The sequence below is a fragment of the Marmota flaviventris genome, chromosome 6 (assembly GCF_047511675.1).
Source record: "Marmota flaviventris isolate mMarFla1 chromosome 6, mMarFla1.hap1, whole genome shotgun sequence".
NCBI classification, from domain to species: domain Eukaryota; kingdom Metazoa; phylum Chordata; class Mammalia; order Rodentia; family Sciuridae; genus Marmota; species Marmota flaviventris.
The window spans coordinates 94,088,649-94,101,507 of NC_092503.1; the positions used below are offsets into that span (position 1 = coordinate 94,088,649).

Consider the following 12,859-nt stretch of genomic DNA (forward strand, 5'->3'; position numbering starts at 1 on the left):
GCCTGATTAAGTTTTTGCTCTGCTGTAACATTCAGGTTGTGCTGAGTTGCCCTAACAACCTAAGGAAATATGGTTGTATTGAAAGGTATGTATGGAAATCATCACATTCTTGAACAACAGTTTCTTAAATTTGCTCATACAGCAATGACAGTGGCATTAGATATGTTAACTGAGAAAGAAAGCTGTATGTCTCTGGACAGTTTCATCCATATTGTCTGATGTATAATCTTTGAAGCATATTTTTCCATGTTTTCTAGTTACAAACAGAAAGCAAAAATAATCACACTATCAATTAGATCCCAAGTTAGTCTTCCTATGGACCAAATACCTTTCAATGCCTTCATATCTGTCATGTATCTTTACTGCCATCTGCTGACATTGAGTCTCTAGGCTATCAGCCTCCATCCCAGCTATTCTCACACAGAGCTGAACATTTGGCTGAACGTGGAGATCAGAGCTGCTAACAAACAAATTCATCCTCTCACAATTGTAAGCCTAAACTAGGAAGATTCTTTTAAATGAAATTTCTGAACTGGCACTTAATGAGTTAGCTATCTATTATCTTCAGAGCAATTGACATATATTCATTTGGTAAAGGTTAAGACTAGTTATTATTCATTAGACCTTCAATAGTTATTAACTTGGAGATTCATTTAACTGCTATGTATATTGCAAGTTAGCTATATGGAAATCTGATGTTTTGCTTTACTTAAAAAAATCTAACAGGAAAGAGAGAGAGAGACATAGAGAGAGAGATGGGGGGAAGGAGGGAGGAAGGGAGGGGAAAAGAGAGAGAAGTGGTGAGGGAAGAAGGGAAATGGGAGGGAAGCAAAAGCAAAGGAAGGGAAAAGATGAAACAACTTACTAGCAAATTTAATTCAAGCTCAAAACAGCTAAAATCTAATATAAATGAGCCAGGATCATAGCTGGGTAATAGCCAAGCCTAGTGACAAGAAAAAAGAACATTTATGTTTTGCACCTGTGAAAGCATTCAGTATTATCATCAATTTTGCAATATTCCCTAGAAGCAATTGGTGCTGTTCAATTCTGTTACTGTTATACCATGACTTCATGCTGCAATTATACGTGAACTATGTTTTCTGTGCTTTTAGCACAACAATGCAATAGTCCTTTAAAGTGTTTAATTTCATATGGTTTAATGCTAGTGAGTTGTATAACTCCCAGACTTGACAAACCTAACATAGATGACTTGGAAAGAAAAAAAAATCCGTATTTTCTATTTTTCTCTGGAAGGAAACAAACCACTGTACTTGTGGGTTTTTGAAATATACCACTGGAAAAATATGTAAGACAGATGCACCCAAATGCCTTTAGCACACAACAAACCTGAGATGGAAAAGCCAAAGAAATTAGGCCTTTCAAATTTAAGCCTATAAAATCAGAAAGGTACTTCCAAATGGCTTGTTTAATTTTTTGTCATTCCTCTCCTCACAGATCAAAGATAACTTTCTGTTTATATGGCCCTTCAAAGGCAAGAGCTTAGGGGTTTTTTAAATAATCAAAAAATTGTTTCCTTTATTGAACAATATTATGGTACAAAATTCTGATGTCTTTTTCAGATTTAAAAAATGTAATGATATTAAATTCTATTATAGCATAATATTTAAAACAACACAATATTCAAGCATGGCATTCAAATTTTTCACAAAACACATTTTCTACCAGATTAAAAATCTTTATTCATATATATCATTTGTATATCTTTATGGGGTATCACAGCAATTCAATATAGGTGTACAATTTTTTTTAATATCAAAATGAGTGGGATGTCTAGTCAAGATGACTTCGTAACTTCACACTTTGACACTCCTCCTCAATGTCTAACACATAGCTGTCATACAGAAAATTTCTAAAAATAGACAACTAAAAACATAAAGCCAAGTTCAAAACAGGATAAACATCTCCCCTAGACAAGAAAAAGAGGAAAATGAAAAGTAGTAAATGAGCTAAAACTGCTGGCTTGCCAAGATATAATCCTAGAAAGGGAAGCTCAGTGTGCATAGGGGAAAAGAAACTACTTGCTCAAGAATGATTGTGAAATATTTTATATAGGTACAGAGATGATAGGTAGAAAAGGAAGAAGGAAGGAAGGAAGGAAGGAAGGAAGGAAGGAAGGAAGGAAGGAAGGAAGGGAGGGAGGGAGGGAGGGAGGGAGGGAGGGAGGGAGGAAGGGTGGGCAAGCAGGAGGATAAACATACAGAGAAAGACTGCAATCTGAGATTCTGACTTAGCTTCCAGCCCAGAAAGACCACAGACAGCAGACAAGTAGTAGGTCCTGAACTTCACCAAGAATCCTCTGTCAGCTGTGTGCATGGACCTGTAGACACCTTCAATATCATTATAGGACAGAATTACCAGTATCCATTATCCAAGATTCTGGTCTAGATGTGAGAGGATCTGACAGGACTCTCATGATGCAGGCAGGTTGGGCATAGCAGAAGAGCACAAGAGAACAAGAGTGGAAATAAGGAAAAGAGAAAAAAACCAAAAACATTCCCATTCAAAATGAGCCTGCGCATGATATTGAGAATGGAACAAAGCAAAAAACTCATGCAATATGAATCACTCTAAATAATTCATATGAGTCTAGTAAAAACTGTAAAATAAATATTTGTAGGATGCCAGAATGCACAAATGAAGAAATAACTTCCAGCTAAAAAAAGAAATTATAAAATCAAATAGGCAGAGAGTAAATACAAAAATTATGGAAAAGATTCAAAATCTTGAAAATAAAAAATAATCAGAAAAATTTAAAACTCAGTCAATAGAATAAACTCTATAGTCAGGAGACAAAGAAACAAATGATACCCGAGAATAATACTGGACAGAGAAATTGTGATTTATTTTAAAGAACAAAAACAAGATTAAGAAATTTAGAAGACACATATATGGCTTCAAAAAATGAAACGGAAAAGTCAGGGAATATCAAAAAGCAATATGTGAAGTTCAGTTAAGAATTTTTACAAATGGAAAGAATATATAATTTCTAAGATCAAAAGTGCATGTGAGTATAGAGAAGAATTTACAATGATTAATCCACACCCACACTCATTATCCCAAGTACATACAGGATCTTAAAGCTGCCAGAGAGAAAAGTTAAAGTAACAAAAGAAGAGCTTTTACATTGAACTGAGAATGGCTTCACATCAGCAATTGAAAGCAGAATATAATCAGATACTATATTTAAAGTTCTAAAAGAAAAATCAATTTAAAATTCTCAGCAGTTAAGCCATTATTCAGGGGTGAAATGAAGTGTGATATGACGATGGGTTTACTATCCACAGATACAAGAGGTATTAAAGATACTTAGGAAGAAGGTAGGTAGAGAGGTGAACCTGGAGGGAAGGCATAGAACCCAAGAAACAACAGAAAAATGTTGCCAAATTCGTTAGACCTTTAAAAAAATCAATTTCCATGAAAATAGAAGAGAGAGGAAGAAGGGGAGGGAAAGGGGGGGAGCACAGGGGAATCAATCAAGCCAATTGATGGATGAGTATGTATGAATATGTCACAATGAATCCTGTTATTTTATAAAATAACAATGCACCAATTTTAAAAATGAAAAATACCATAAATAAATAAACTTCAAAATCAATTTGAAAAGTATACGTTCATCTTACGGGGTAAAAATAGAAAATATATGTTCTATGTCCAACATTCATAAAATACAAATTAAAAAGCACACAAATTAAGCATCATCCTTAGTCTCAGAATATAGTGATAGCCATTGAAAATATTAGTGAAAGCAATTCTGGTATCATCTCATTGCATATTTTTATAAAAGTTATGTCATATGACTCAAATTGTCTTCATTTTTCTATTTTGCACATACATCCTTCCATGTAAATTATTATCCTATAACTCTAGCATAGGAACTGAATAACATTAAATTATATAAAGTATTTGACTTAACTCATAAACCTATCACATCCACTTTTCGTTTATTTACATTTTTACAACCCTTTCCTTGGTTTTCGATACACAGAATTTACAGATTGTTCAGGTCCTTCTAAAAGTTTACAAATAAAATGTCCTTTACAAATCAAATGTTTCAGCCATATTGGTTAACATCATTATAGACCATTATAGATCTAAAGAACAAAACTGTTAAGAACACCAGAAAAAAAATGTTCCATTTATCAAGTTTTACTTTTTAAAATAATTCAAATTGAGTATTTGATTTTGAACTCCATTACAAGCAATATTAGTAGAAGTAGATGAACACTTCAACTTGACTGTGTAATTTATTTTCATAAAAATCTCTTTAGAGATCCCTGTCTAGTCAGCAAATAATTGCTTTAACTCAGATTTTAATATTAGCACTGAATGATTTATGTACATTAAATAATGTGATTCTCACTAACCATTTATGAGCTAAGAATGATTATCTCCCTTCTGTGGATAATCACACTTCAGGGAAGAAAGGTTAAGTGGTTTGCCTAAGATCACTCAGGCAGTCAATGGATTATCTCAAAATATGATCCTTGAGTCTTTAAATCATTAGACTGTGCAGACCTCAGCAATACTTGAAAGGCATAAGGGATATGCACTTAGATTTTTCATCAAATGATTTATATGGCAAAATATCTAATTTGTTTATAGAGTATTTTTTGTTTCTTACAACACAATTTAGTCTATAAACAAATACAACATAGTATAAAAATGAATGTGATAAGAATCTCCCCATGGGGAAAACTCTTGTGGATTTAAAGTAGCAATTTCCAAAATAGTATATAAACTAAGCAGACAATAGAATCAGCTATTTGTTGAAGGGTCAGAGGGAGAAAGGGAGGAATAACAGAAAGGAGATAAAGTGACTTCCTTTGCAGAACTGCAACTCAGGTTCAGATTCCAACAAACTCTAAGAGAAATCATATTGTTAGTAAAGACGTGCATTCCCCAAATCTATTCCTTCCATCTCCAGTAGGAAGCATCCATGCATGTCAGCCTGACCATAATCAACGACAATGGCAAGTGGCTTCATAGATCCCTACAGTACAGTTCACACAAACTGGGAACTCTTAGAATTTAAGAATATTCCAAAGTGATCAGATCAGAATTAGAAATGACTTTGGTAAACTTGAGTGGAAGCCAAAAAAGTAGTGGAATGATTTATTGAAGCAACGCTATAAGATTTGTATTTTTAGGTAAGAGGACAGAAGGAGCCACCCAAGAGGGTGGCTTAGCATTTTGTAGGAAGATAGGGAAGGGAAGGGCTCTGGCTTGTTTTTCTCCATTCATCTAAGCCTATAGTTATTTAAAAAATAATAAAATAATTTAACCAATAATTATTTAATAAAATTGACTTTGTGTGTTTTAAAAGTAGAATGAACAATGACTCAGGTTTACCAGGAATGTTCCTAGTTTTTGCACTGAAAGGATCAAGGCAAACTGGAAAGACTGTTCAAAATTCAAAGTAAAATTTAATCTATGATCACTGTCCAAAATTTAAAAAATACAAATAAACCAAAATTAGAATTAATATTATTCACATTCTCAGTATGCAGAAATAGCTATCAATAATATCAGTAAATATATTCCTATTATCTCTACAGAATAAACTTCATAACAGTGCCAGTTAATACTGCTACATATGGCAAGTGTCTAGGTAATATCATTGGAATTGTCTTTTAAAATTCTAAATGAAGTGTTTTAAAAGAACGTCAAGTACTTTGTTATATGTGCCTATTCATCTGATTGCATCAATTTAGAAACTCCTGATAAATTTTCAATTGTGTGTTGACCATTTCTGCTATTCATTCTTCAAATTCCCTTAACCTTACACTTTTCTTTATCTCTGAAACAGTACCAGCTGGTACATTAGCAGCATGCTTTCTGAGTTCTGATAACTGTATCACAGTGTAATCTCACTGCTCAGGGGTATGCAGCCTTTCATTTCTTATTCCATTTCTATTTCCCCTGTAGGCCAAGGAGGAGAATTTTCTACCTAGGGAGTTTAGCATCATTTAACATTGATGTTACTTGTCCAACAATCTCCTATGTGAGTAAGACCATATGTCAACCACAGTTAGCACTTAAAATTTATCAATACCTACTTATACACATAAAGCTCTTTTTGTTTTGTAGGGGATTTAACTTTCTGAATGCATTTCAAGACCTGATTGAAAGTCAGGAGGAGAGAAGGAAAATGAAATGCAGTGTTAGAAAAAGAAATATATCTTTTATCTATCCGAAAATGTTCACAGTTGGTTGAAGCCATATTTCAGGATTATTGTGATCCATAAAGTACCTCTCTCATTGAAGTAGTACTTACCATCCATGTGTGAAGTCACTCTATTCTTGCCGATAACGCATACAATAATGGCCTCTTCTGTTTTACTTCTAGCTTCACGATGCCGGGTGACAGTCCTGGGTTTGCCTGTATGATTGAAATGGCTGTATATGGAAAACCTCCATTATGGAAAAAAGACACAGAGGTTCCGGATACCTCTCAGGTAGGTCTGCAAATATCTAGTTTCAAATGCTAATTGTGCCCTTAGCGTTTCAAATAACTATTCACTTTATGTTATTAAGCATTAATCATATTTCTCAGTGGAACAGATTATTTGTAAAAACTCTCAGCAAAGCACCAGAAATTTTATCTCATTCTTTAGGTTATAATTAAATATTTGACTTTGCCTATTACTAAAATGTTTTGTTAAACTTGAAAATAAACTGATTTTTCTGTCACACTTTGAATTTAATATATTGTGCTTGATTTTAAAAAAAGACAATTTAAAGAATGAGAAAGTAACAAGATACAGCAACTTAGAAAACTTATAATACAAAACTTGTATTATTGTTTTCATAGGATGTGATAGTACTCTTGTAGTCTTGTTTACAAGCCCACTCTCAGCCTTCTAGATTTGCACTAGCTGGGTATTTTTTCTTAGAAACATCAAATCAAGCTAAATTGGAAGAACAGAGGATGTCTGTCTCTCCAGAGACCAAGCAATCTGCTGAATTCTTTTCATTTTAATGATGTGGTTGGTTATATGCTTCTTAGTATGACTTTCTGGCAACAGAGTTAAGATAAAGAATTCTTGGTTCATTTGTCAATGTAGAGAGTTAATCTGTATAATTAGAGCTCTAAAGTGCTAATTTTGGTACACATTAAAATTTGCAATATGCACGGCCCTAGCAAATTGGAAATTTCATTTCATTTCCATTTCTTTTGTATAGTTTCTTGTTGTGTGTATATAGTCATCCAAAGGAAGCACACACAAACATCTAACATTTGTCTAAGCACATTATATTTTCCAAACTATGGCCAAACTATGCATTATCTCATTTGATATTTACAATAACACTGCAAAGTAAAAGTGATTATCTCTTTTCTATGGCTGAGGAAACTGAATATAGACTTGTACAAAATTTTATAGTAATAATGACAGGGACTTGACTCCAGTCATTTTGATTCCTTACCCTTTTTTGTTCTTGTATTACACTCTACTACTCTTGACTTGCTACTGCAGCAAAGTTAAAACTGTTCAAGTGAGTTGCTTAGGTAGAAACAAAGTTATTTCATGTTTTAAAAAGTCATGCCAAGAGAGCTAAATATTTATACTCAAGACCTGGAATATTCAAGTGGCCCAAGATATATGAAACACTCAGAGTTTTTTGAAAAAATTCAACATAAAATATTTATTATAATTACATCTATGTTAACTCTGTATAGTTATCATTTTGATATTAAAAGCTCCATATTTTCTTATAAATAACATGTGCTGTGCTAACATAGACATTGATGAATCACATAATTAATAAATAGAATTAAAATGCCCAATAATATATATTTGTTGTTGAATACTTCAAATATGACTTATAGTCTGTTTGACATCAGTCACTTGTCCTTGAGGCTGACTAAATAAAATACTGATCAGAAAGTCCCAGATAATGCACCTGCACACACAGAGACCCAGTACATGAGAACAGAATTTATGATTAAAATAGAAAATAATTTGGATAATTTGAGGAGGTAAATAAAGAATGCATGCAGGCTTTCTAAAGCCTCACCTGCTCTTCACTACTATTACGATAGGAGGCACCACAGCTTTTACAGCTCTTGGTCTTCTAGTGTTCAGTCCAACTCAAGTGCTCCAGAGTCTGAGTGGATAAGACTCTGAATGCTACCTCCTAACTTGTATTAACCACAAAGTTCAGTTCAGTCATTCTGTGGAGGTCGAGCATGATGGGATTCTCTCAACCAGACCCCAGTCCCAGGGTTCTGGTACAGACAGACATTCCCTAACTTAACAATGGTTCTACTTACATTTTTTTTTACTTTACAATGATGCCAAGGAACAAGCATTCAGTAGAAGCCACACTTGTAGCTCCAAGTCAGCCACGTATTCATTAGAATGTATAACTAGTACTCTCAAGTGTACTGTGTTGCTAAGCTATGATGTGCGGTAGGTTAGATGTACTAAGTGCATTTTTACTGACAATTTTTCCAGCTGACAATGGGTTTATTTAGACATAGTCTCTTCTAAGCCAAGGAGCATCAGTTTCAACCTCAGCACCCTCTTGTAACCAGCCTCCTTGATAAATGCCCTTTTCTTTCCAAATCTTGACAGGTCCTTGTCCGAGAAAAGACACCTAGAGATGGCTTCCAATTGTGAATTATACCTATTCACTGTAGAATGTGGAGGTGTGTAGAATAAAGACATAAGCACTGATAAAATTGTGAGGCAAAGCCATTTAATTCTAAGAGTCATTGACTTTGACACAGACTATCAAAAAAAAAAAAAAAGGTACCTTTAACTCCTTACAGTATTCTGTATTTCTCTACATAACTATTTTATAATTTCATATATTTTAATGATGCTTTCTAGAGGCCTTTTATTTCAACTTGAAGGACACCCTTTAGCATATGTAGTAAAGCAGGTCTAGTGATGAACTCCCTCAGTTTTTGTTTATTTGGGAAAGACTTTCTGTCTTTTTCATCTTTGAAGGACAATTTTGCCCAGATACAGCATTCTTGGTTGGCAGATTTTTTTCAGCACTTTGAGTATATCATCCTTCTAACGTGAAAGGTTTTGAGAAGTTTGTGTGGAGAAATATGCTGTGAGTCTCATGGGAGTTTCAATTTTTGTGACAAGTCACTTTTCTCTTAAATCTTCCAAAATTCTCATTGACTTTCAACAGTCTCATCACAACATGACTCAGAGTGGACTTCTTTAGGACTATTCCACTGGGAGTCCTTTGGGCTTCTTGAATCTAAGTGCCCATTTCCTTTCCAAATTTTCAGTTTTCATTTATTATTTTTTCAAATAACCTTTCCCTGTTTCTTCTCCCCAGCTCCTCTTTTCCCCCTCCCCCCTCATCCCTCCCTCTCTCCCCTTTCTCCACTTCCCCCTCCCCCTCCTCCCTCCTTCTCCTTCTTCTGTTTCTTCTTCCATATGGTATATATTGACTCACCTAATGCTGTCCTTTAAGTTCCTTAGACTTTCTTCAGTCTTTTTAAATTTTCTTCTTATTTCTCTAACTGGATAATTTCAAATGATCTGGCTTCTGGTTAACTGATTCTCTGTCTCCTGTTTGATTAAATCTGCTCTTGAACTTCAGTGAATTTTAAAATTTTAGGTATTTTTTTAAGTTTTTGATTGGTTCATTTTTGTATGTTCTTTCTCTCTGATGATAATCTCATTTCTGCACTGTTTTCCTGAACTCATTGAACACTTTTAAGATTGTTAGTTTGAATTCTTTGTCAGGTAGTTTAAATACCTCTGTTTATTTAGGATTGGTTTCTGGAGATTTACTTTGTTCCGTTGGCGGGGATTAGGTTTCCTGTTTATTCCTGTACTTTGTAACTTCCGTAGGATTCATACATTTGGAAAAAAGAAAAGAAACAGCTACCTCTCCCAGTCTTTTTGGACTGACTTGATACAGGGAAAGATGTTTACAAGACAGCAAGGATAGAGACTGAGAGTCTCTCAGACTTTTTCTGTAGCTGTGTCTTCTCTGATCTTGTACATGCAAACTCCCAATTGGAGTGATTTACCAGTTTCTTTTTTCAAGAGCTCATAACCTCTTTCTCCCTTGAGTGTCTGACAGTGGTGCTGCAGGTTCTCTAGAACACAAGTTAGCCAACTCCTTCTCAGCAACCTTCAGGTTTCTAAAGTATGCTAGGTTCCATCAGCTCTCCAAGTTGGGCAACACAGAAATCAGCCCCTCAGGCATCCCTCTGCTAAGCCAAAACATTGGATGCATGCTCCACTCTTCTTTTCTCTCCCATTCCCCTGAGAGACAGGCTGCCAATCTACATTGCCCTCTCTCTGCTGTACCCTGGGTCTTCTAAAGCAGGGTCAAGTTTTCCAGTGCTCTTTTGTTATCAACATCTCCCAAGTATCTATAGTATACTGGGTCCCACTGATTCTCTGAGACAGATAGGACAGAAACTAGTACCATGAGCAGTCTCCCCAAAATATAAAACATTGGATCCCATTCTTTCCCTCCCCAGGAAGAAGCTGAGAATTGAGATTTTTTTTTTCCCACTCACCCATACTGAGTCATCCAGACTGGGACTGTGGTGAATGACTGTGTACTAGTCCAAACTGTCACTTTTGTTCTTGATGATCCCCAGTATGGCACCGTTTCCTGTCAATGCTTAGATTCAGACAAAATAGATTTTGATCCCTTGGGGAGCTCACCAAAGATTCTACATGCAGGTCATGTTTCAATCTTCTCTTTTCCTCCCTAGTGAGAAACTGGAGCTGAGAGTTTTCTCCTAACTGGACCATGCTATGCTGGGGGAAGTGACCCTACTGAAGGAATGAATTTTCCTTCCGGATTCAGTGCAGCTGATTTCATGCTTGCCTGACATGCAGAAGCCCCTTAACTATTTTCTAGGTTTCTGACAAAGGGAACTGATCCATGCTCTTTTTAATCTGTGTCCTTGGGTGAAGGAGAGTCTGGGTCTCCTATTCTGCCCTCTTGCTGACCGGTAAATAATTTCTTTATGACTTATTTCTCCAGTTCACATTAAGATCTTAAGACATATAATTCCACTTCCTTCTTTTACATTTGCACTTCCCTAGATCAATTTGTTCACAGGGTAGCAACTCAATTCATTGATTATTTCACTAAAGTTCAGTTATTTCTTGGATAAGGTAAGAAGTGATAATTTGGGGAACATTCTCTGGAAAGCCTAGAAATCAGATATTTAACTATGAGATTTGGAACCTCAGATGACCACTAATATTGATCAAATTTTAAACCATAACCACTTTATGCAGGCTACTTCATATCAATCACATACATGATTCAATAACTTCCAAATAAGCACTGCCTTGTTTTCTATGCCATGTACATTGAATATGGAGGATAAACGAGAAAAGTTATATGACATTTCTTTTGTATGGTATGCAGAGAGAACTTCACATATGCTGAATCTGGCAAAATAATAAGGACCTTACGCATCAAAACTCGGAAAAGTGGCTTAAAAGATAAATAGGAGATGAAGGAAAAGCAGGATTGAGTTTCATGAAACAAGTCATTTGTAACAAATATGAAACCTTCTAATTTAAAGGCTACAGACTTCAGAGAACATGACCAAGGTGGAAACCATCCCCCAAAATGGTTTTAAATGAATATAGAAGGGACTGTGTTCTCAACAGATTGTCATAACATAAGGCCAAGCAAGAGAAAGGATTTTTGTTTGTTTTTTTTTTTTTAAACTGCAAAGGGACTGGGGATTTAGATAAATTCTGCTTCTGCTTTTTGATCCCTTTTCACTCATTGTCTCCAAATGTGAAAAGTTATTTAAGTAAATCCTTTTACTGAAACACTTTACCCACCATCTTATCCACCTTTTTTCCAAAACTTCATGCTTCTTGTTTTGAATTGTTTGCATACAATTCAGCTAATACTTAAATAGTGATTCTTAAATAAAATTCAGTTAATTTCCAGTATAAGTTATTATATTCTTACACAAATACAAGTATACTCTGACAATTAATCTTAACCAAAAGTGCACTTGCAGTTTCCTGTCCATATTTCATTAACAAAAAAAAAGGTCATTTAACTTGGAAAAGAGAATCAATGATGCAAAACAAAACATCGAATCAAGATAGCATTACATAAATATATGTAATACTACAATTTTAAAATTAAAAGAAAGTAAAAAAGAAATAGGACAAGTTATCCAGCAAACACTCCTCCCTCCAAGCTTATAGAAATTTGAATATATTTTTGTTTTATTTGCAGTTATTATAAAATAGCAACTATGTTCTTTTTATAGAGAGAGATTCTGAGAGGAAAGGAGAGTTCACTCTTGAAGATGTAGGGACCTTTCCTCTCAGTCACCATTTATCATTTTTATTATCTTGATGATTCCTCCTTGATTGTCCATGTCTGTTCTCTGTGCTTTTATCTTGTAAGATCATATCCTGATGTCAGACTCTATTCTCCATAGTCTGATTCACAAGAAATTATTAGAAAAGACTATTTTAAAGACCTGTCTCCTTGGGAATGATTATACACGCAAAAGGCAGCTCTCAGATAATTGAGAGTCTGGGGATAGAAGAAGTCAACCATTTTAATAGTTATCTATGTGCAGTCAACAACAGCTAATTTTTTTTAGACATTTAGGACTCTAACTAAGCTTGGGCCTCAGATCAAAAGAAATACAAAAACCACCTACTTTCATTGTTTGAATGTTTTTAATGGAATAATAAATCATAGGCAGTTCTATAGATTTTTCCTTGGATCTGCCTACTTGTGGCAGAAGAGAGTTCCCATCCTCTATAAGTTTTGTGTTAAAAGAGCACACTTGTCAAAGCAGTGAGAATTTTCTTTTCCAGGTATGTGATCAATACAGAAAGATGTCAAAGAACCT

General features: G+C 34.7%; 1 protein-coding gene across 1 annotated transcript in view; it reads left to right on the forward strand.

Annotated features, from left to right (window-relative positions):
- Positions 1-12,859, forward strand: part of Eys (eyes shut homolog) — a 1,581,889-nt gene that overhangs the window by 1,316,627 nt on the left and 252,403 nt on the right. The window contains 1 exon segment of the mRNA XM_071613805.1: positions 6,368-6,476. Within this exon segment, the coding sequence (XP_071469906.1) occupies positions 6,368-6,476 (109 nt within the window).